This window comes from Leptonychotes weddellii, chromosome 2, assembly GCF_054177405.1.
Source record: "Leptonychotes weddellii isolate Sample4059 chromosome 2, ASM5417740v2, whole genome shotgun sequence".
In the NCBI taxonomy this organism is placed as follows: domain Eukaryota; kingdom Metazoa; phylum Chordata; class Mammalia; order Carnivora; family Phocidae; genus Leptonychotes; species Leptonychotes weddellii.
In genome coordinates, this window is record NC_138370.1 from 120,363,026 (window position 1) to 120,386,450 (window position 23,425).

General features: G+C 37.5%; 1 protein-coding gene and 1 long non-coding RNA gene across 3 annotated transcripts in view; both read left to right on the forward strand.

The window, feature by feature from the left end:
- The window catches only part of ANTXR2 (ANTXR cell adhesion molecule 2), a 149,734-nt gene extending 138,482 nt beyond the window's left edge, over positions 1-11,252 (forward strand). For both annotated transcript variants that reach the window (XM_031041750.2, XM_006745642.3), the window contains one exon: positions 9,374-11,252. Coding sequence is in view for 1 of the 2 variants with exons in the window: in XM_006745642.3 (XP_006745705.1) it covers positions 9,374-9,412 (39 nt within the window). In the remaining variant the exon portion in view is untranslated. The remainder of the gene's footprint in view (positions 1-9,373) is intronic.
- Positions 11,253-21,232: 9,980 nt separating this feature from the next.
- Positions 21,233-23,425, forward strand: part of LOC145720177 (uncharacterized) — a 32,458-nt gene continuing 30,265 nt past the window's right edge. Inside the window, exon 1 of the long non-coding RNA XR_014142971.1 lies at positions 21,233-22,358. This is a non-coding gene — a long non-coding RNA (uncharacterized LOC145720177). The remainder of the gene's footprint in view (positions 22,359-23,425) is intronic.

The window sequence follows — 23,425 nt, forward strand, 5'->3', positions numbered from 1 at the left end:
AGTCCTCATCACAGAAAGTGCCCTCCTTAATACTTATCACCCATTTAGCCCATCCCCTGCCCACCTCCCCTCCATCAACCCTCAGTTTGTTCTCTATAGTTAAGAGTCTCTTATGGTTTGCTCTCTCTCCCCCCACCCCTTATGTTTATCTGTTTTGTTTCTTAAATTCCACATATGAGTGAAATCATATGGTATTTGTCTTTCTCTGACTGTCTTATTTCACTTAGCATAATACACTCTAGCTCCATCCACATTGTTGCGAATTATTTACCTACATTCTTGAAGGGTATTTTCACTGAATATGGAAATTTAGGTTGACTTCCCTTTCGCAGCCCCATTTAGCATTTTGGGGGGAGTTCATTGTCTTGTGTCATCCACTGTTGCTGATAGAAAGTTGGCTGTCCTGCTTAGGAGTGTTTTCTCTCTATATAATGTCTGGGGGAAGGTGATGAGGGACAGAGAGGTATGTTTTTATGATATTCTTTGGTTTTCATACCTTTTACTGTATGTTCCCTGATATTTTTTTTGTGTATTTATCCTGCTTGAGGGTCACTAAGTTTCAGTGATCTGTAGGTTTATGCCTTTCATCAATTCTAGGAAGTTCTCAGCCATTATTTTTTCAAGTTTTTCTTCTCCATTATTTCTCCTTTACTTCTAGGACACCTATCATTCATTAACCCATTAGATATAGTCCCACTAGTCTCAGACTCTCTTTAGTTATTTTTTTCTTTTTTTTAAATTTGAACAATTCCTATTCCCCTACCTTCAAGTTCAGTGAGCTTCTCTTCTGCTCTATGTCTATTTTTATATGTATCAAAAACATTATTCTTTTTTTTAAAGATTTATTTATTTGAGAGAGAGAGCGCGTGCACACAGTGGGGGTAGGGGGCAGGCAGAGGGAGAGGGATATAAAACCTCAAGCAGACTCTGTGCTGAGCATGGAGCCTGATGTGGGGCTTGATCTCATGACACTGAGATCATGACGTGAGCCAAAATCAAGAGTCACATACTCAACTGACTGTGCCACCCAGGTGACCCAAAAAACATTATTCTAATATTACATTTTCCTCTCTAGCTTTTCCATTTCATTCTTATTTATAGTTTCTGCTGAAATTTACCATATTTTTATACATGCTACCTATCTTTTTCACTAGACTTTTTAATATTTTTATCATAGTTATTTTAAGGTTTGTATCTATTAACTGCAGATTTGCCCATATTGACTGTGTTTTCCATTGATTATGGGCCATAATTTCCTGCTTCTGGTGTGTACCACAATTTGTTATTTTATGCTGGTCATTATAAATAAAAATAGACTAGATAATATTTACCTCTAGAAACATATATATCACTTCCTCTGTTGTGTTGCTAATCTGTAGCTGAGCTGGATCACAGTTTGTTGCCTTCTTAGTTATTTTTAGTTCACTGTTGGCTTAAAAATTTTTGAGGGTAGGGTCAGGGATTTCATTTCATCAGAGCTCTCTTCCTCTCTCTCTCTCTCTGCTTTATAGCCCACCTGTGAGCTTTTTTGGTTGCAGGGGAGTTGTCTTTGCTCTCCAGCTGCTAGTATCCCATCCCCTCACTCACACCCTCCACCACTTTCTATAGCTTGAGAGACCAGCTTCCATATTGATTCCTGCCTACAGCCTTTGACTGGCCAATGTCTTGCACTCTCAGAAGGCCTCATTAACCTTGGAGGGATTTTTCTCAGTTCTCCTGTTCCCAGGTTTCAGCCGACTGCTGCCTTATCATTTTAAAAGGCCCTGGGTCCCTCAGGGTTATTTTTCTCAGTCCTCTCAGTCCCCAAACCTTTAGTGAGCTGTTTCCTTTCCCTTGGGGAAGATCCCTTTGGAGAGGGAAATATTTCTCTTCCATCCTGACTTTCTCCCAGCTTTCAATTGACTACTTCCGTGTTCTCGGGGAAAACCTCATGTACTATGAAGGGATCTCTCTCAGCTTTCCTGCCATATCCTCAGTTTTTGGCAGCATTCTTACTTGCTCTTAGTGAAGGCTATTTTAGTTCATAGGGATTTCTTTTCTATTAAATATTTTTTTGAAAATGTAAAATATTTATGATTGCATTTGATAGCATATAACAAGATCTATTAAAAGATCTCATTTACATCCTTATCCACTCCACCCTGGGTCTCCTTTCCACCTATCAGTAACTGTTTTTATTTTCAAGGCAAATATTGGCTTTTTATTTCCATTTGAAAATATAAGTGTGTATCAATTCTAGTGTATTTTTCTTCTTTGTAACATAAAATATAGCATAATATATATACTATATGCAGCTTGGTTTTTTTTTTCCATTAATAAATCCTGGCCATTATTCCACAATAGTATATAGAGATCTCCCTCATTCTTTTTAACAGCTGTATATGATTTATAATATTCAATTCTCTATCTGTATTTTATAGTTTATTCATCTTGTCCATTACTGATGGCTATTTGGATCGTTTTCAGTCTTTTGTTACATACCCATAATGTTACACTGTGCATGTACAGAATTTATATACTGTTTTTCTATAGCTTTAAGTTATATTTTTTATTTTTATTTTTTTTTTTTTACTGTTGGTTTAAGACCTAAGATACAATTAGTACTCTAATTGAGATTATAAAGTGGAAAATTGTTCCTACATTACTTATGAGGTACCCAACTAAAAGAATATATGGAATTCTGATTTTACATATATAATTCTTTTGGGCATCTACTTCCCATTACAATGTATCATGAGGCCCAAGAACGTATTGCCAGCAATGTTTTTGGAAAACTGTCAAAATTATATATATATATATATATATCTTACAAGCAATAACTTTGAAGGGTCAATTTCATATCTTATTATGAGTTGTGGATTAGATATTTTATTAACTTAAACTGTATGCCTGAATCTCAAGAAAAACTGGGAGACCAACCTGAATATTTACAAAGTAAATGTTAACAGTATGTGTAGAGTCACTAAAATTTTGCAGATGCCATAATAGAATGAAAAGGGGAAAAAAACCATTTGAAAGTAATTTTGTCAAGCAAGCTCAGCACTTCACTTCATGACATCTACTGAATATCCATATGGTGTGTGGTCTCTGCCGTAAAATGGGGCTTTTATAGGTTGAGCTTCCATTGCAAGAGTATGTGGAATTTATATTTCAGCTCAAAATCTTGCACTTTTATTTTGAGCAGAGGATATACAGATTATCTCATATTCTATATATATTCTATATATGTATGTATAGAATTGTATGTGTTTATATATAAATTGCTCTCTCTATATATATATCTCATATATAGATAGATCTCTGTCACATATATATGAGAAAGAGAGAAAGATGATAGTATGTGCCCTCTCTTCAGTCTTGTACCTTCAGTTGCTGCAGAAAATCTCCACCCAAAGAGCCTGTTGTGTCCTCAACTCGGCATTCTTTCCTGATAATCATGATTTCCTGGACCTCTTGAATTGTTTTGTGTCTATTTCTATATGTATCTGTGCTTTCTATACAATTTTAAATTTGAATCACTGTTTACAGTTGCACAGAGCATGAAGGTTTAGTAAATTCTTTTTAGAAGTGGATATATAAATAAATCAGCTATCTGTGTTTGAAAAGTCTAAACTAAAGTGCAGTTGTATGCCTCAGCTTGTCAGTGGATATTTATGAGGTGAGCATAACACTATAACAGTTATAGCAGTGAAATACATCCTGTGCAGATAGGAGTTCACAAGCCTTAATGCCCACAGAATTTTAATGCTCAAGAGATGGGAAACATGGCACTTGCTCTGGCTAACACTACTATTATTGGCTACAGTGAAAATGAATGGATGAAATCAGTTTTCAAAGACTGTAACAGAGTTGGGGTCTACATACTTAACCAACAGCAAATATGTCAGTTTCTACTGTTACCTTGTTTTCATCTCGTTAGAGCAGTAACAGCACTGGACAATTTTATTTTGGGTATCAATTTCCTACTTCTATGTATGATGAGACCCAAGAGAAGGTATTGCCAACAAGGATTTCTGGAGAAATGTCAATGAACTTCTTAGATACTTGTTAAATGCCTGAAAAATCACTTAAGTGAAGTTAAAGCTGACAAATTCTAATTGTGAATTTAGACTTTGTTATGACCAAAGTTTTATTTGTGATTTATCCTTGATACATTTTGTTCCTTCTTAGGCTGAGGGAAAGTGGGTAATGGAGTAAAGCTTCTGCACAGAGCTCTACTCTAAGAGATGAATTGATATGTTAATACATTTCAAGTTTATAAAGAATGAGTCATATTATGCTTATTTTTTTAGAAGCCAAAGAAAACAAAGTGAAGCTTTCAGTCATTAGACCTAGGGTATTTATTCTTATAGGAGAACTTTTCGGATTTTATGAAGAATATAGTTTTAATATGCTTGCATGTATAAACTTCAAGTTCATATTAATTATCTAAGTTAACTCAGATTAAGTTCAAACTAATCATCATTTGACATCAGCTATCTGCAGAGTACTTCATTAAGTCCCACCAGAATAAGAAAAGGCAACAAAAAAGGGAAGTAGACATGATATTATCTTTTCGTATAAGATAGAAGTTGAGGTAATTCATTTGTTGGAGGGTTTTGAAGGTTTAGCTCAATATGGAGTCTTCATGAATAAGAAAGTTGAGATTTAAGAAAGAAATATGTATTAGTTTACATTTACTTATAGCTTGTCTACTTCTAAAGAAGTCTTGAGAAAAAAGTATGGTAGCATAAAACTTCAGAATAAAAATAAAGAATTATGGGCAGAAGTCAAGATATAAATCAAGATACCATACATTAAGGGTGGTAATAACTTCTAGAACATCATGTGCCTGAGCTTTTTGAAAGCCAACTCACAAAGAGAAAGGCTGAATCATGGTTGCCATTATATAATATAAAGGAAGCACATAAACTTACCAGAAGCTTTTTTCTAGCTAGCTCTGAATTTCAATAATTGATCCCTTAATATCTGTGTCCTCAGTAGCAATTTTCCAAAATATAAAATTCTCTTTATATGACCACGAGTTATTTGGGCTCCTAATGTGACCAAAAGTTGAGGGAATGGTGTCAGAGATCTAGATGTAGGGAGGCCTTTCTAAAGAAAAGTAAAGAAACCAAGTCCAGGTATATAAATTGTTTACTGGTGACCTGGCTTAACATAGGCATGAAAATCTTGAATAATAATTATCAAAATACATTTTTAATACAAACATAAACAAAATCTTATAGTGAATTACAGTTTTAAAGGTAGGTGAGGGTGGAGTTATTTGAGCCAAATGAGGATTGAGAGGCTTGCATTGTGCCTGCTCATTCCCTTCCTGTGCACCACGCCAGCCATAGTAACCCCCGAGGCACCTTGTAGAACCCACAGGTCTTCGTGGACTTCAGTATGAAAAAAACCTGACCTAGAGAGATGGCTAGTATTTCACTTAGAACTTCCCTCTTGAAGATAGTTTTGCCAACTGATCTGGAGGGAAAGAATTCCAAAGTTATCACAATTAGTGCCTGAGGTATAAATACTCTACATTATTGGTTGAATGGAGAAATATATGCTCTAGATACCAGGGGTATGGTTAGAAAGATTGATGTGGTATGAAAATGGAAGAGCTTCTCTATATTCTTATTTAAATCAATCCCAGTCTGCATAGCACTTGAGATAGGCTGTGTGTGCGTGTGTATGCGTATGCATACACACGCACACACACACACACACACACACACATTTTAAAAAATTAGGTTGTTTGTGACCTGAACAAGTGCTTGACCAGGCATTTCATGGAAACTCCCTGAGTTGTATATCGTAAGAATGAAAATGCTAACTGTGGATTATAAGATATTTTGATCACTGGCTTGTGTCAGACCCATACACTCTTGAGTAGAATTGCATTCAGATGGGCTCACCCAGGACGTTAAATAAATACAACTCAGAGACAAGTAAACAAATTGATCTATGGGAACATGGAATGCTGAAACACTTTGGCACAGTTCGTTGTTGGGAGTGACCTCAAGAGTGAGTAGTTGACAGATTCCTCTGGGAATAAGATCCCTGATGGAATACTGAATAAAAATTCCCTTCTGGCCACTAGTTTCTTTTTTTCTTAATTATTCAATTTTTATCTTTTCCTCTTTAGGGCTACTCTCTTCCAGTTTCTCTATATTTTCTTCTCTCCTTTTCCACGGCTGTATTTTTCTCCTTTGTAATCCCTTTTCTCTTTCAAATTTATACTTATTCTGTCTTCCTGTTTTTGAGGTCTAGTCATTATGTCTTCATTCATTTATATGTTTATCATCCATCTCTTCATTTGTTTCTAAGTATTTATTATGAGTGTGCTCTATGTTAGGCACTGCAATGACACAGAGGGGGTATGGATAATAAGTACCTATTTTTTATTGAGAGTTTACTAAGTGCCAGGTAGTGTACAAAGTGCTCTCTGCATATTCATAGATTCAATCTTTATAGCAGTCCTAAGAATAGGTCGAATTTTTATTCCTGATGAGGAAACTGAGACACACCGCAGTGAAATGAGTTGCCTATCATCACACAGTTAACAAGTGGCAGAGCTGCAACCCATAACTAGGGCGTTTGAACCCTTAGACTTAATCACTGTTATCTTTCTTTAGATATTCAGGCAGACAATTATGGCATAATGTGCTTTGGCTGTAGTGGAGATGCTATGGGAACTTTGAGGGGAAGAGCCCTGTGACTGGGAGAACAGGGTAATGCTTAACAGAGAAAGTAACTCTTGAACATAACTCCTCCAAGTTACCATCTTTTAGATTTCTGTAAAATAAAAATACACCCCCACATTATCAGCACTTGACAAAAAGTGGGAAACACCGAGTCCTTGATTAGGAGGAGAAAAGGTATTTATTTATTTATTTTGTTAATGGGTGTGTGTTAAAACACAGGAGTGTATGTGCATTTAACAGGTGTTTTTAGTACTTGCCTCAGTATACGTTTGACAGCTGATGATCAGTCCTTAATCCCAAAGTTTGGAAGAGTGGAGGTCAGGACCTCAGAGTCAAAATCAATAGGGTTTTCTTCATTTGAGTTTCTATGTCTATAATTAAACCATATCAAATGAAATGAAAAATAATTATGTCTGGCATAATTTAGGCATTGAAGTGATTTTAAGAATTGAGGTGAACTATGAATCTCATTTTTTTAAACTATCCAATTGCTTAAAGTAGGTGAATCCGAGTCACTAAGATTAATCTGGTGTGTAGAACAAAAGTGGTCAGAGAAGGAGCCCTATATATCTACATCTAGTTAATTAGTGATCACACTCAAGTAAAAGTAGAGATTCATGATAACTTCTTTTCAAAATTATGCAGAAGAGAGAAAACTTTTACTTTTTTGGTCCATAAATACACAAGAAAAAGATGTCATTAATTCATGTCTTTGCTGCCATAATATAATTATTCATGTATTTGTTGGATTCTCGAAAGACTCCAGAAGATCGTATTTTTAATGTTCATTACTGTTTTCATAGGCATAGTTCAGATCTATTTCTTATTGCATATATAGTTACACTATTGTGGCTTAGAAGCACTGTTTTATTGCTTTGCTCAAATATTTATTAATTATGTCATTTTTCCTACCTGTCTCCCTTGAAAAAAAATGTTGAAAGAAGGGATATGTCATGAAAATGACATTTTTAATGTTTCCATGGCTTTTGGTGTCATACTTAGCTAATCTGGAGAAGAGCATTTTTTCACTTAGTATTCATTCTAAAGATCTTGTTTGAAGGTTCTAGACAATACAGAAATATAGTCTGAGTGCATGACCTATGACCATTGCATTACCAAGGATTTTGACCTCATTCTCAGGTGGCCTTCTCTATGCTTTTCTCACACTCCCTTTTGCACAGATATTATTTGTAGACATCAGGTACAAAGTAAGTAATAAAATTGACAGTTGTAATAATGTTGCCTCCAAATTATTTAGAGGATGTATAATTTGGTGAATGTCTCTGCCTTTTAGGCAAAAGTTAATGGAAACAAGTTTGCTTTTTTGCTTTTCTCTTCATTCATTTCTGAAATATCTAAATTTATAGAGCAGACATTTTTGACAGAAAAATGGACCAAAACCCTTTTTGATGTTCCAGGCTTTCTTCTCCAACAGTATTTGTTGTTTCTTTTGAATATTCCCATGTATTGGATATTTATTTATTTATTTATTTTTTTAAAGATTTTATTTATTTATTTGACAGAGAGAGACACAGTGAGAGAGGGAACACAAGCAGGGGGAGTGGGAGAGAGAGAAGCAGGCTTCCTGCTGAGCAGGGAGCCCGATGCGGGGCTCGATTCCAGGACCCTGGGATCATGACCTGAACTGAAGGCAGACGCTTAACGACTGAGCCACCCAGGCGCCCCTCCCATGTATTGGATATTTAAAACAAACTTATTGTTCACATTCAGAGAGAAATAAAGAGAAGTTCTAAAATCTGAAGTTAGAGAGCAGATATTAGGACAAATAGGAAAATCTCAGTAAGAAGATAATCCTTACCCTAAATTGGAAAGCAGTATGCTAACTTTTGGCCTATTGAGAAATCTGGATGTGATTTATGCAGTACTGGGTATCAGCAGGGTCATACCAAGGAGAGGGAAAGAGGAGATCCTTTATCAGTAATTGAAAACTTTGTTTTCAAATAATTCTTGGATTATTTACAATGACATATGAAACAACGTGTCTTTGTAACCTTTCTTGAAGTGCTGAAGGAGTTGGAATGACAAAGTCTCTTTAAAAATGTGGAATGCAAATGAATAGTCACCATTTGGAGAGGCCACATAATGATGGTGTGTAGTTGTGCACAGAGAGATGGTCAACCACAGAGGCCAAATTTTCTAAGTCTTTTGCAAAAGCCAGTTATAAAATGCAATCACAAAGAGATGACATCTCTTCCCTCTCTCTCTGACTCCTGATCCTCAGCCTCTTACTACTTCTCAAGTGCATTCCTCATGTATACATTTTAGAAGCACAAGTTTTATATCAGTTTTAAAAGCACCAGATTGCATAAAGGAGTACTTTCATTTAAATCCATTATAGAAGAAAACATAGGGTTTGGCTTTGATATTTTTATTGCTAAGATAGTAATGCTGCACTTTAAATAGCAATAACATAGTTCTATTTTACATAGAGTTTTTTCCACTCTTATTTTACCATCCCATTGTGTAGATGAACTTGCTGTGGAAAAGATCTGAATGAACCACCATGCTTTGACCCAAGGGGAGAAACATGACTTCGTGGTTCATCTTAGCATTGACCTGTTCTTGTGTAATCATTTACTATATCGTGGTAGGAAAACTAGGTATCCTTATGCTTTTTTGTAATTGCTTTAATATTTCAGTAATGGTTTCTTTTTCTTTTCTAGGGCCGGTGCATAAACTTCTCCCGAGTTCCGTCTCAGTAAAAGGAAAGCAGGAAGACCAAGAAGGTATGAAGATACATCTTTGCACTGCTGATTTCCAACCAAATGAAAAAAAAATAAGTGCATTTCAGAAGTTTTTGGAAGAACGGCTTTCTTCCTCTCTGCCTTCTGCTTTGCTTGCACCAAACATTTTTAAATACTTGTTCTGCCATCTACATGAGAGTTGATGAAACCCAGTGGTAACTCATGATTCATGACATTGAAAATAAAGACTTGTGTTAATCTACATGCTATGGTTTATACAAGAAAGTTTGTTGGAATGTTGAGAGGAGGAAAAGCAAAAGCAACAGCATGAAGATGATATCGAAACAGGGACCACGGTACAACTGGCCGTGACGGATCTGTAATGGAGAGAGGAGTGCTTTACATGGAAACATGGCACTTGCGTTTTTACATCACAAGATTTTCCGCCACAGGCGAGTATGAAATTTCCCACCAGGCCAAGCAAAGACAGGAGTCCATTGCCTTATAGCTATGTCAGATCATAGAATCCTTCCAAGTCCCCTATCACAATGTGCCTTACGGGAAGCTTCTGACTGGAAAATCTTGTCATTCTAACACTGAAAGTGCACACGCATGACAAAATGTAGACAGGATGCCTCAAGGTATTGGTAGCAAGCAAGATTTTGCCCTTTAGTTTTTGAAGACACCTTTCTTTCATTATGCACTCAGGAAAAGAAGAAAATTAATAGAGCGTTATTCCACAGGAAGACAGCCTCTAACCAGAGATCTTGAGTGGAGTTTAAGGGACTTGTGCTTCGAGAACTCGTCCTTGGGAGTGGTCGATTTACCCCACTCTCTATGTTTAGGGTTTAGTAGTGCATAAAGCATTAATATCTGTAAACATACCGGGAGTTTGTTTTGCTTTTAATTTAAAGGAAGCGGTAACCACAAAGCTTCCGCTCAGGGTTTTTCCTTCCTCCAAGTCTCCAAGGGCTCTTCAGCGTCACAAGCCAGCAACTCTCTTTGCATGAAAATTTCAAAGTTTAATTAATATAATTAAAGGCAACAGCAAGCAGCAGCCTGTGAAGATTTTGCTCATCTTTTTTATGCCTTTTGACATTGAATGACCTATTACTGTATGCGCATTACTTGGATGTTGAGGGGCACTCTACCTTGGTTATGATTCAGTAGAGAAAAAAAGACCTCCTCTCAGTTTATAAATTAAATTTTCAGGAGGTTCGACCACCACAAAACATCGAAATGTATGTATTATAATTTTTTAGAAAAACCACCATCGTGTCACGTCGACGATGCCAAATTATGTTAGCGTGAGCGGAAACACTATGGGGGAGGAAGAAGGCAGCAGCTGAAGAAAAAAGCTCAAATGATCTAGTCACTTTCGATACTGTACTTCAGATGCGAAATGGATATTCGACTCGAAACCTGACAAAGCGCGCCTGCTTTGATGTGAACTGGTATAGACAATGACCAGTGGCTGGGTCAGTGGGATGTCTCTCTGCGAGCACAAAGGCTTATCAAATGACACTAAAAATAAGTTCAACAACCATCACATTGGAAAGGAGAAGGCGAACATTTCATGTTTGGTGGGCATGTGAGTGCACAAGACGGAAAGAGCGATTTGGATCATCCCGGTATAATTACCCCCATTGTACTCTTAATGGAAATTTCAGAGGACGGGAGCGATTCTGTTGGTTGGTGTCTAGATTTGTGGCACGGCTCCAAGAAGCCTTACTCACACAAATATATATATACATGCATATCCTCTAGCTTGAATCATTTGCTCAAGTTTATTTATGTCACTGGCTGGCTGGATCCAAAGTCATGTGTCTACATATTCATAAATAAAATTTTACCTGTGCCTCTGCTGCCATTTTATTTAAGCCCACATAAACTCAAGCTTTGTTGGTTAAATATATAATTGTCCTGGTTAGTTTCAGGACAGAATTATATTCGTTCCAAGATGTCACTTATAGTCACAAATGATACTATTGGCATTAATTATCCATGTGTGCAAGTGCAACTTGGAAAAGACTGATATACACCCAATGAGTTCTCATAGACCTTTGTTCTACATTTGCATCTGGGACAGCATGTGTTGCTGTTTTCTTAAATCGGCGCTTCATTCCTGATCCATGCACACCCATAAATGGTATTTAAGAGCTTCTACAGAAGCTAAGGCTGTTTCTTTGGTAGTCACTTGGAATTTATCTACTATCATATGGCATTTGTATGGCATTTAGATTTTGCCACGTGAGCAATGTGAGTAGACCTCTGTCCTTAAAGGACAAAATAGGTTTCTGTAGATTGTAATTTAAATGGGTTTCCAGTTCTAATGCCACTATGAAGAGCTCTCAGTGGAGAGAGAGAGGCAAGGGTCTATATGTAGACTTAAAATGTACCATTCATAAAGTTCAAAGACAGATGGAATTTCATTGCACTTAAAGATATGAACAGATCTATGCTGTTTTCTCTCATTTTATCATCTAGCACATAGAAGAATTTGCTTTGAAAGAGTGCTATTTACTCACCAAAGAATTAAATCAAAAACCTCTATACCTTTTAAGCAGGAAAATAAAAGGTTAGAATAAAACCATTTCTATAAGTTTAATATCATTTTTAATATTTTATAGAGAGAAGTAGTTCCTGTTTAATTTTCTGGACATAATGTCAGTCAAGATCTACTTTGTGTATAAACGAGGAAGTCTTTATCCATAATCCATTTGTGTTGCATAAGGTTGCAACAACAATTAAGTGGGAAATGATTCCTAACTTATGTGTCTACTCTGCCTGGAAAGAAAGTTTTGAAGGCATCTATATATATTTCATAACAATGTCTGTTCTTTATGGATTTGATCCATAAATATTTATCTATCTGAAAACTTTGATACTTGGAATGTTTTCCTTAAAGCATTTGGTGCTCCAAGAAAAAACATTTGGTGCTAAGAGTTGCAGCACTGTTGCCTTTCCCCAAGTTAATTCTATTTTAAAAATTTATATTTCCTTCCCAATGAGATGCAGGGTAAAATTTGAGACCCTCCATTAAGTAGGGAACAGCATCTGTCACCTATAGTTAATTCTTATTTTGACAAAAATATAGAAGGTTTAAGCCTCTTATATTTCAAATTGTTCGAGAAATGATTTGCTTATATTCCCCCTGAACTTTATTCGAACCATTTTAAGTCATAAATTATTCAATATTTGTTTTTCTAATAAATCCTTACTGCATATAAGATCTGGGTGTCTCTGTGAAGTTAATAACTTTACTACCTAAATATCACTGACCATTGTTTACTGCTCAGAGGCAATTTATTAGTTAAGTTTTCAAATCAAAACATTGTCTCTATTATGGCCCAAAGATATTTAAAACATTTTTTGATCAGTTTCCATACACCATTTTTGAATTTTAAGAGAGCAAAATATAATTAGACCACACGTACAAGTATTGGAAAGCACTGTAGTTTCCTCCTCATGGCAAAGCCTGTGCTTAACTTTTATTAGGTTTTGGACAGCATCACATTACTTTAGGAAGTTTTTTAGTGTTGTATTACTAAAAAAATTTTGGTAGGTATATAATTCAGGAGAGAAATATATACATTCTTTATTCTAATATGAAAGGAAATACATAATCTAGAATCAGAATAACTGGTACATTTGTCATATGTTTAAAGAAAGAAAGGGGCAGGTGAGGCTAGCGAATGTCTGTTTGCAGGTAATGAAGTTGAGTACCGCCATGTATTTTAGTCTTGGGGCTAGATCAGTACTTTGCCTAGTGAATTTCTGTGGCATATTTCTGAGAACACTTTAATTTTAGTATATTCCTATACTTGCTAGGATATAATTCAGTAAAATTGACCAAAGGAAAAAAATTGTGAGAACTCATAATGCAGCAAGCCCTGTGCTGTTTTTTTTTTTTTAATATACTTTATTTTTGCACTCCTCTGCCAAAAGAAAATGCTGATTAAAAAGTACACAGTAGAACATGCAAATTTATATTAAAATGTGCTTGTTCAGATTATAAGACCTATATTAAGGTAATGTGGGGTGTGTGTGTGTGTGAGAGAGAGAGAGAGAGAAAGTGTGATGTGCTACATATGCTCTTAGCTTAGGGAACAGGTGATGAATGGCCTAGCCCATAGAGCTAGCTGCTATTAACTTGCTGAAATTGAACTGATCAGCTTCTCAACCATAGACTAGAGATGGACTGGAGATAATCTCAAGTTCCTTCCAGCTCTGACAACATTTCTGTGAATATAGTCATATTGGAGGTTTTAGTATTCATGTATTTCATATTTTTAATGACTGGCCTCATTTGGAGAGCACAGCAATATTAGCTCTGTAAACTGCCATTTAGTTACCAAAAAGACACTGAACCATAGTACATAATTTTATAATTAGCCATAATAGAGTAACTTCTCATTTAATTTCTTACAACTGGAATTTGTCCAAGAGGCAACTGATAATAAAATTCATATCTGATGAAACCTCTGAAACGATGAGTAAAAAATATTGGGAAGTGTATCTGTGTATTTCTCTCTGACTTTACAGTCGTAGCAGGTGTCTCAAAGGCATATGTAAAGATGTATAGAAATTGTTACAATATACTTATGCTACCAATTTTGATGATGAGGTACTCTGTACACTGCAGAAAGTTAAATTATTAAAACCTTCTTTTCCTTAGTCAAAATTAGAAAACAATTTTAATTGAGAGTAACTATGCCATGTTCCCCATAGGAAGTATTCAAAATGGCAAACATTTTACTGAGTAATTTGAATATTACTTAGAATATGTAGTATTTTAGAATTGCTAAACTTGACAAAGTTACCATTGTTTTATTGTAGGAGAAAACTCTGGAAGTAATTAAAAAAAAAAAAAAGGATGCTTCACATTGTCTCCTAATCACTATAAAGTTATTTGTTTTAGGTGAATTATATTTGCAAGATTGTAAATGCCAGTGGATAACCCAAAATAAATTGTAAAATTTATTAAAGTGTACATTTAAGTAGATCTCAATTTGGTTAGAAACATCATGAGTTAATCTTGTAGAATATATACTACCCAAAAGATATGCATTGTCTTTATGTACTAAAAGGCAAGGTGATTCAACAATTAGATGCAAAACAAAGGAACTGAGAGCTTCCAAAGTCGTAGATAATAAAAAAAAGAAATTGTTACATCATGAGCTAAAGTAGAAGCAAATGTAAACCTCTAGCCATGATTTTGTACTCCACCATCTGATTTGCATAAGTAACTGGGGAAAGAAAAACTCAATATAAAATAAGATTGACTAGTTCTAGCAGATGACACCTGTAAATAGAATTTTTACCAGTTGAAATTCTGATGTGAAATGAGATGATTATCATTATCACACTAAAGTCTTCTTTCGAGTTCTTTTTTTAACATCCTATAATTCTAAAAGTCTCTGTTAATTAAATAGAGCAATGACAGACCTTCATCTTCTTTAAATATTTTGTTTGTGTGAGGCTGTCACATGGAAAGAAAGATTATATTTTAAACAATATGTTCAAGTGTAAAAAAATCTTCAGCAAATACTTAATGTTTAAAAAAATGGGAGAAAGTTCCAGGACTTTTGTAATTAACATCATGGGATTCTTCATAAGGACCTGAATATCTCAGAAAGATTGAAAAGATTTTAAATATATTTTTTAAAAAGGATATCAAAGACTATATTACTCAATATTCAGTGTGTTTTATCTCATTTTAAAGGATATTAGTATGATTAGAATAATAAAGCACAACACTAAAAACAAAAGAAAATCACAATGACATAACTGTTTGTTCAGTATCTGTATTCCTGCCACCATCCAGAAAGCACTGAAATGATGTATTTATATCAATGATGTTAAAAATTTAATTCAAATGATAAAGACCAGTTTACAAGTCGTTTCAAAATTATTAAATCTATTGGACTGGTAAAGATAGTATAATTATCAAATTATTTCTTCTAATCATGTATAAAATGAAAGGGATTACTGTGCTTCAAAAGATTTCCCTCAACTCTTCAAAAATCAGTCCAATAACCTCGACCCAAGGTCATTATGCCTATGTTTATAATTTCTAACTTTGAAAAAATGTTCTTAGTATCAATCGAGAAGAGAGGGCTTGTATTACACTTCTGATGCTTCTATCACAAATTACCACAAACTTAGTGGCTTAAAACAACACAAACTTCTTCTCTTGAAGGTCTGGGGGTCAGAAGTCCAAAATCCGTTTCAATGAGCTAAAAGTTCCACAGCGTCAGTTCCTTCTGGAGGCTCTGAGAGGAGGATTTGTTTCTTTGTCTTTTTCAGCTTCTAGTGGCCCCTGTAACCCTTGGCTTGTGGCCCCTTCTTCCATCTTCAAAACGTATTATTCCAACCTCTGCCACAAGCATCACATCCCCTTTTGTTTTTCTGGTTTCTTTTCTCAAAATTCTTCACATAATCATATCTGCAGAGTCCCTTTGCCATGAATGGTAACAGTCACAGGTTCTGGGGATTAGAACATGGATATCTTGTGGGGGCATTATTCAGCCTATCACAAAGATTAGAATGATTTACCTTTCATTAAATATTTCCCTTGTGTCTAACACCCTAAGAAAATACAAGTTGAGTTCAACTGTCTCCATTAAATCCTTGCCTGCCCATATCCTTTAGATCTTGTCATCACACAAGTGATTTTGTTTTTGGAGGAATTCCATTTGTCCCCATTCTACTGCTTCATATTTTACTTGAAATTTTTCTCAGAAAAGGAAAAATGCCAGAGGATAAATTCTTGGAAGATTTTTTGCCAGATGATAAACCTCGCACAAGGTTGAAAAGCATATGGGCAATTTTTTGTTGCCTCTGGAGAATTTACCTGGCCTATCTGCCCAAGCCCAGAAGTTAACCCAGATTTAGTCCCTCTGATACTTTATGCTGCCCTACTGGAAATCTATTTAGAAAGATTGAAATACCACTAGAGCCAAAGGACAAAAATAAGTTGATGTTGCTAACGTCAGCAATATACATATAAAATGAACTTGAGAAACAGTTCTTAAATTATTGTATTAACTATTTTGTGCTAAATTATGTGGCATTCCCACATGGTACACCCTGTGTTTATATAGGTCATTGATTGCAATCTTACCTCTCATACATTATATATAATATATGTATATTATGTATATAATATATGTATATTTATGTATGTATATGTATATAAATCAAACCATATATATAATATATATAAAATAATTATCTGTTGAATTTTCGGTTGTGAAATGTATGTTCTACAGTGACATCGGATACATTCCACAGCCGAAAATTCAACAGATAACTATTGAATGCCTACTGCGGGCCAGACAAAGTGTGGCTCACCAGGGAAGTGGTATAATGAATCAGCTGAACTTCCCTTATAGGGGAGAAGAAAATACTTCCCATGAATAGGTAACAAGTGGGATGAGTATTTTAAATGTGCGAGTTCTGTGGTTGCAAATACTTCCCATGAATAGGTAACAAGTGGGATGAGTATTTTAAATGTGCAAGTTCTGTGGTTGCAAATAATGATGACTTAACTGGGTTGCAGGTTTCAGGGGAAAATTGGAAGAAGCAAGAACTTTGAAGAGTAAGGACACAAAGGGAGAAGGAAAGAAGAATGTTGTAGACAGTGGAGAAGCATGCCCTAGAGTTAATAGAAACTTAGGCTGTCTGTGACAACCCAGAGATAAGAATTACCGACCAGAGAGCCAAGAAGGGTGGCAAAAGATGGCTCAGGGTGGTTTAGGAAGGGATCAGGAGGTGTAGGGCCCTGTTCACTCTTTTTTTTACTATATCTTCAGGATGGAAAGAAGTTGTTCAGCAGGTGTCGGAGGTCTATAGCAGGAAAGCAAGATCAGCAGGTTGACATTTTGAAGCAGAGATTAGGGAGGGGACCAAAAAGGAAAAGGTGTATCGCAGATACTTCGGCATCTCTTCTCAAACCCTACATCCCTGTGCACTGTCTGGATAGTACATTTCTGAGCTTGTCATACCTCCTTGAATTATGGGAGCGTTTGTTTTCTACTGCCTCAATTAAAACCTACCCCTCAGTTTTAAACAGATGCCATGTGTTTAAAGTTAGAACTAGTCGGGGCGCCTGGGTGGCTCAGTCGGTTAAGCGGCTGCCTTCGGCTCGGGTCATGATCCCAGGGTCCTGGGATCGAGCCCCACGTCAGGCTCCCTGCTCAGTGGAGAGCTTGCTTCTTCCTCTCCCTCTCCCTGCTGTTCTGCCTACTTGTGCTCTCTCTCTCTCTGTCAAATAAATAAAATCTTTAAAAAAAAAAAAAAGTTAGAACTAGTCATTCTTGCTTCACACTTGTATTTTTTTGTTACTTTTAAAGATCCAAAAAGAGTACTACTATTTTGAATAATTTGGCCCACAGTACTGCCTACCCCCCCACATCCCATGTCTATGGGACTTCTCTGCCCTGTGCCGAGATCTCTGGGGTCTGACCCCCACCTTGTCTCTTGTTGCCACGCTAAGTTCTTCAGCCTTACCCCCACATTAGTTAGGGGTGCCCTGTAAATGCTTGTGCAACCCTTTCCATGGTCACAGCATGTCCGGCCCAGAAGACCTAGTGATTACACTGATGAGGATGTCACTCCTATCAAATTAGCCTTCACTTTTGGGGCTTCCGCTGCAACGGAGACAAAAAGACTCCCATGTTAATGTTATGTTATAATTATTAAACAGTCACCATTAAACTGCTGGGGAAACAGTAGCGAAGAGTGACAAGATCGTGGCCCTCGTGGATTTTACATTCAAGTGGGGAACTAGAGAATAAACAATGGGACTTCTAGAGATGCTCTCGTAAGGTGTCCAATATGTAGTACGTGCCCAATGCGCTGTGAAGGAAATAAAGCAGGAGGAGATACAAACTGAGTGGAAAGGGATTTGCGGTTGAGGTGGTCAGGGAAGGTATCTCTGAGGGGGTGAGAAGTCCAGGTAGAGGGAAGAGCACATTCCCAGTGGCTGAGGTGGAAAGGAGCTTGGTAAGAACAAGATGGTGAATGGAGAAGGGCAGAGGGGTTGAGAGAGAGTGATAGAAGAAGCTGAGGTAGCAGGAAGCAGAGCTCGTAGGGCTCCCAAGGCCCTGTAAGGGGATGAGACGATGCTCTCACCACGGTAGGAAGCCATTCTTTGTACTAGGGGCAAAAAATGACTCTAACTTCTGCATGGAGAGTAAGCTTTAGGAGGCCAAAGTGGAAGGAGGGAGATGTGTGTAAACTACTGAGAGATCGCTTCTTTAAAGTTCGGTGTAAGTATAAGTTCATATATGTGTTCGCCAAAGAACAGTGATCAAAATAGAGGAACTATATTTCTTTTTTTTTTTTTTTTTACTTCGTTCGTATTTTATTGGACTGATTCAACTGATTCGACTGATTTTCACCATTTGAGACGTAAAGGTAACAGGACTGAGAATGTCAGCAGCAAAGAAGCCACCCACAGGGCGCCTGGGTGGCTCAGTTGGTTAAGCGGCTGCCTTCGGCTCAGGTCATGATCCTGGAGTCCTGGGATCGAGTCCCACGTCGGGCTCCCTGCTCAGCAGGGAGTCTGCCTCTCTCTGACCCTCCCTCCCTCATGCTCTCTCTCAAATAAAACCTTAAAAAAAAAAAAGCCACTCACAAAGGAGCCAACTGGAAAGGTTCATGTTAAATCTTTGGATTGGAATGGAGGGGAAAAGCTGTTCAGAGCTGGAGGAAGGTCCTTAAATCTCAAGACTACTGATACAAGGGTCAGTTTGTGGAAATAAAGTCCCGAATTGCACAAATACCCACTAGGCAGGACAGAAGGGCGTGGGCTGTGGGGACAGCTGGTCTGCAGCAGGGTCTGCTGGGCTGGGCCCCAGAGGTAGGAGGCTGGAAGTCTAGAGGCAGGTTACCACATTCACCCCAAAACCCTTGTTTCCCAGTCCGTCTCGAGGATGCAGCCGTTTTCCTCAGACAAGGTAGAGGAACTATATTTCACGTTGATATTATTAAAAGCAATACCAGGGAGTTAAAACTATCTTGTACTCCAGTTGCTTGTGTGCTTGGGTAACTGGTATAATAAACTGCCTTTACTCTCCTCTTTGTAGTGAACGAAAGAGCATGACAGGCTGTGTCTAAGAACTTACCTCAGTGGGGAGGGGCTCTCGTTAGTTGTCCCTTCGAAGCTTCAGCTGAGTTCTCCCACATGAAAGGAATCTCAGATCTGAACTCTGCAATAGTGGCTGAACAAAACTGAATTTCTCTACATAAAACAAATCTTGGAGGCATTTCCCCCTCCCCTGAAATAGAAGGGAAATAAAATGGAGAAAAAAAGAGGTGAGAGGGAAGGGCTGAGCAACATTATAGGAGGTTAGAGCATGAACTGAGAAAATGACAGAGGGAATGGTTGTTTTTTTAAGAATGGGGAGGCCTGGTATTCTTGTTTTCCGTGGCATGCATTCCTGAAATGCAAAGCCTACTGTCTCATAATTTCAACTGCTACCTCTGTTTTTGTGTTACTTAAGGGAGTTACTTGAGTTCAGGAAAAGCTTTCAAGGGGTGATAAAATGATCCTTAAGATTAATATAAAAATGAGCCTCTCTGAAAATGTGCAAAAATATTGAGAATTGGCCCTTCCAAAACCGATGAATGGGTTTAAGGTAATATTATATGGCTCTTAAACAGCAAGGTGCCCCCATCTGTTAACTGTTTTCCTAGGATTATATATATACATATATACACACACACATATATATATAATTATATATACACGCATACACACATAGTAAGAAGGGAGAGTGATTTTAAAGTCAATAAAACTAATATCTATTGCAAACATTGTTCAAGTAGTAATCTTGAACAAGACATCCATAAAATTGATAAACTCTAAAATGATAGGAATAAAAGGGATCAGATTCTCCAAATTTCCCCTAAACTATTACATCATGTGCCAATGAACCTTGAGTTCTTAGGAACAAATTATTGGATTCTATACATGCAATAGGGGTAATGTTTACGTCTCTTATTTTTTACTTTCTATAGCTGCATACAGATACACACACACATACACACACACACACACCTTTTTAGGAAATACATTTGTATTAAAAAATGGTATAAATGAGTTGAAATATGAACCTTTGTGCACTTCACAATCCTAAGGATATCCCTGATTATGTACGTGAAGCATTTTGACATCTGAAAATAATGATTTCTTAGCATGTTTAAAGAAAACAAGGCAAATCACTTAACATTAATAACTTGCATTTATATATCCTTTTATAATTTCCCAAAGTACTTCCACGTGCATTTTCACTGTTTTTAGTTAATAAATATGTACTGGCTACATACAATGTTTACAGTGCAAATTTGGTGAAAACCTACACAAATTTAGTATGAAATTGTGGTGTAAGGATATGGGTGGAAGGTGGAAAAAACGGCCTTCCTATGATGCTCAGTGAAAAGAGTCTTGCAGCATGAATCCTGAGTGGCCCATTTAAAAATAAACCCTGATCACATAAAATGAGATTTAATGCTAAATGAGGCCTGTTTATATGGGCAACCCAAGATAAACTCTGTACCGCTGAGAGTATCTCATTTTGCTGCCACACAATTTTCCGTGTATATTAACAGCCTTCCTGAGGAAGCAAAATACTTTTAAATCATTTAATGTACTTTAAACATTACTTTGGTCTAACTCACAGATAAGTTAAGCCACATAAAAATTTAATATCCCTTAAGGGTAAACAAAACAAAACAAAATACCATAAAAATGATGAGGTTAAGAAGGTTGACGTGATTCCTAGGAAAAATGAAGTTTTCTGTAGGAAATTGTTTTCAAGGCCAGCTGAAGGACATTATGACAGAGATCATTGCTTTAACATAATTTCAGAGGCAGTTAATGTTGAATAAGAAAGGAAAGAAAACCGAAGACAGTGAAAGGATAATTAATTCAGTCTTGGTTTTAATTTCCAAGGATCATATGGTGGAGTGACCCCCTTCATACTAGAAAACTGAACTAGATTTATATTTTGCTTTTTTACTTTGTGATGATTAACTCTTCCCAGTATTTCTTCTATTTTGACATCAATGTTTCCCTTACATTTTACCAACTGACCTGCACAAAGTAGGTGAAGAACAATGTTGCAGAGGATAAGGTCAGGCCCCGAAATATTCCCGCCTCCACAGCACCCTAATTTTCCGGTAGCCCCTGGAGATGGCATGCTGTGCCTGGGTGGAGTCCTGGGGGTAGAAGAGGTTAGTTGTGCCTAGTAGCCAGGAACATAAAGACCCCAGATTAATGCAAATCCTGTTGTCAAAAACGGACCAAGGAGGTCAGAAGCCAATCAATGCCCAGTGTTACAAGTGATGAAAGGTAAGAACAAAGTCAGAGAGTGGGAAAACTGCCTATTTCGCAGATTCTTTAGCTTCCCTGATGAATATTTGTGGGTGCCTACCATGTGCCCGTCTCTGAACTAGGCGAGGGGACCCTGCAGGGAGAAAGAGAGACTGGTCTCGGCAGTCTTCCTGGCAAGTGGGGACAGACATTGAACAAGATGATGCAAGGTCATGAGTCTCCCAAGAGGAAATATGAAGTGCTATAGGGGCATGTAATGGGAGGGGGCTAACCTCGTCTGAATCATTAGGGAAAGCTGTGAAGTTGTCCCTGAGATCAGGAGGGTAAGTAGCGTTTCCTTCCTTCCCTCCTTTCTTCAGGTCTACTCACTTAGCAACATAAGTGTAACATAGGACAGCGGACTGCCTGGCACATGATAGGCTCTCAATGAATATTTGTTAATGAGTTAGAAAATAATTATTCAGACTTTCAGTTCCTCCACAACTGAGTAGTCCCAATTCCTCCTATGTCCTCCCTATTACAGCCCCAAATTCCTGCACATGACACAACTAAAACATAGGAAGCCCGTGAAAGGTGGGAAGAAGAAGGCAGAGGTCCCGGAACTTGAGGAACAACACGCAGGTGAGTACCTGGCTTTCCTTATTGCCTGACCTTGGAAAGGGTGCCTCAGAAACCTCCAGGTGGGAATCCTCAACAGGGGACCTAGAAAGCCCCAAGGAAAGCCTCTTTCCACCGGCCGCAGGATACGGAAAAGTGCAGCCTACCAGCAGAAAGCCTTTCTGGCAATACTTGGTCAAATCCAACCAAATGACAATGGAAAAATAACACCCTCCCCCGACCCTCCGGTGTTTTCCGTGGAGCTAAGTGGGACGTTGCTGTTCCAAGGCCCTGTGCCTCCAGCCCTCGGCCCCTCACCACGCCACAGATGCAGGCGGTGAGCTCCTATTCGCCTGCTGGATTCCGTCTCCCGGCTAGTGGAAACAAGTGGTAGTGAGTTGAGCGGTTACACTTCACTAGCAGCCATGAGGCTTAACCAGGGGTGGCAAGGCTGGACGAGTGACCATTATGCTTTACCCCACCCCTGTAAGCATCAGCAAGGTCCGGTTGTACCTCCACACGCCAAAATTCCGGGTTTTGGAATTGTTGCAACATTCATCTTGTTTGATTACTTTTGTCGTGTTTACAAATTGACCCATGTACCATTTCCTTTTTTTTTTAATTGTAGCACCAGAGTTAAACTTTCCTCTGTAAAAGAGTATAATTAACACGTGTGTGTGAACACTCTTTTGAACTAGAATAACTTGTTTGTTCCCATTCAACATTAAAGGGCCTCAAGACCACCCCGTAATGAGATTCACATTTTGGAGACAACATTGGTATAGTAACGCATTTCATGCTGTTGTTCCATAATTTGCCTAATCACAGAAAAAAAGCATTACATTGGAAAGGTCCAACCTCCCCATTCGTACAAAGTTATAGTTAGCTAATCACAGAAGAAATTACTCTTTTCCCAGGGTTTTGTTTATATTTTTAAGCTAATTAGCAGTCAGAATTTAGGGCGCCTGGGTGGCTCAGATGGTTAAGCGTCTGCCTTCGGCTCAGGTCATAATCCCAGTGTCCTGGGATCGAGTCCCGCATCGGGCTCCCTGCTCAGCCGGGAGCCTGCTTCTCCCTCTCCCTCTGCCTCT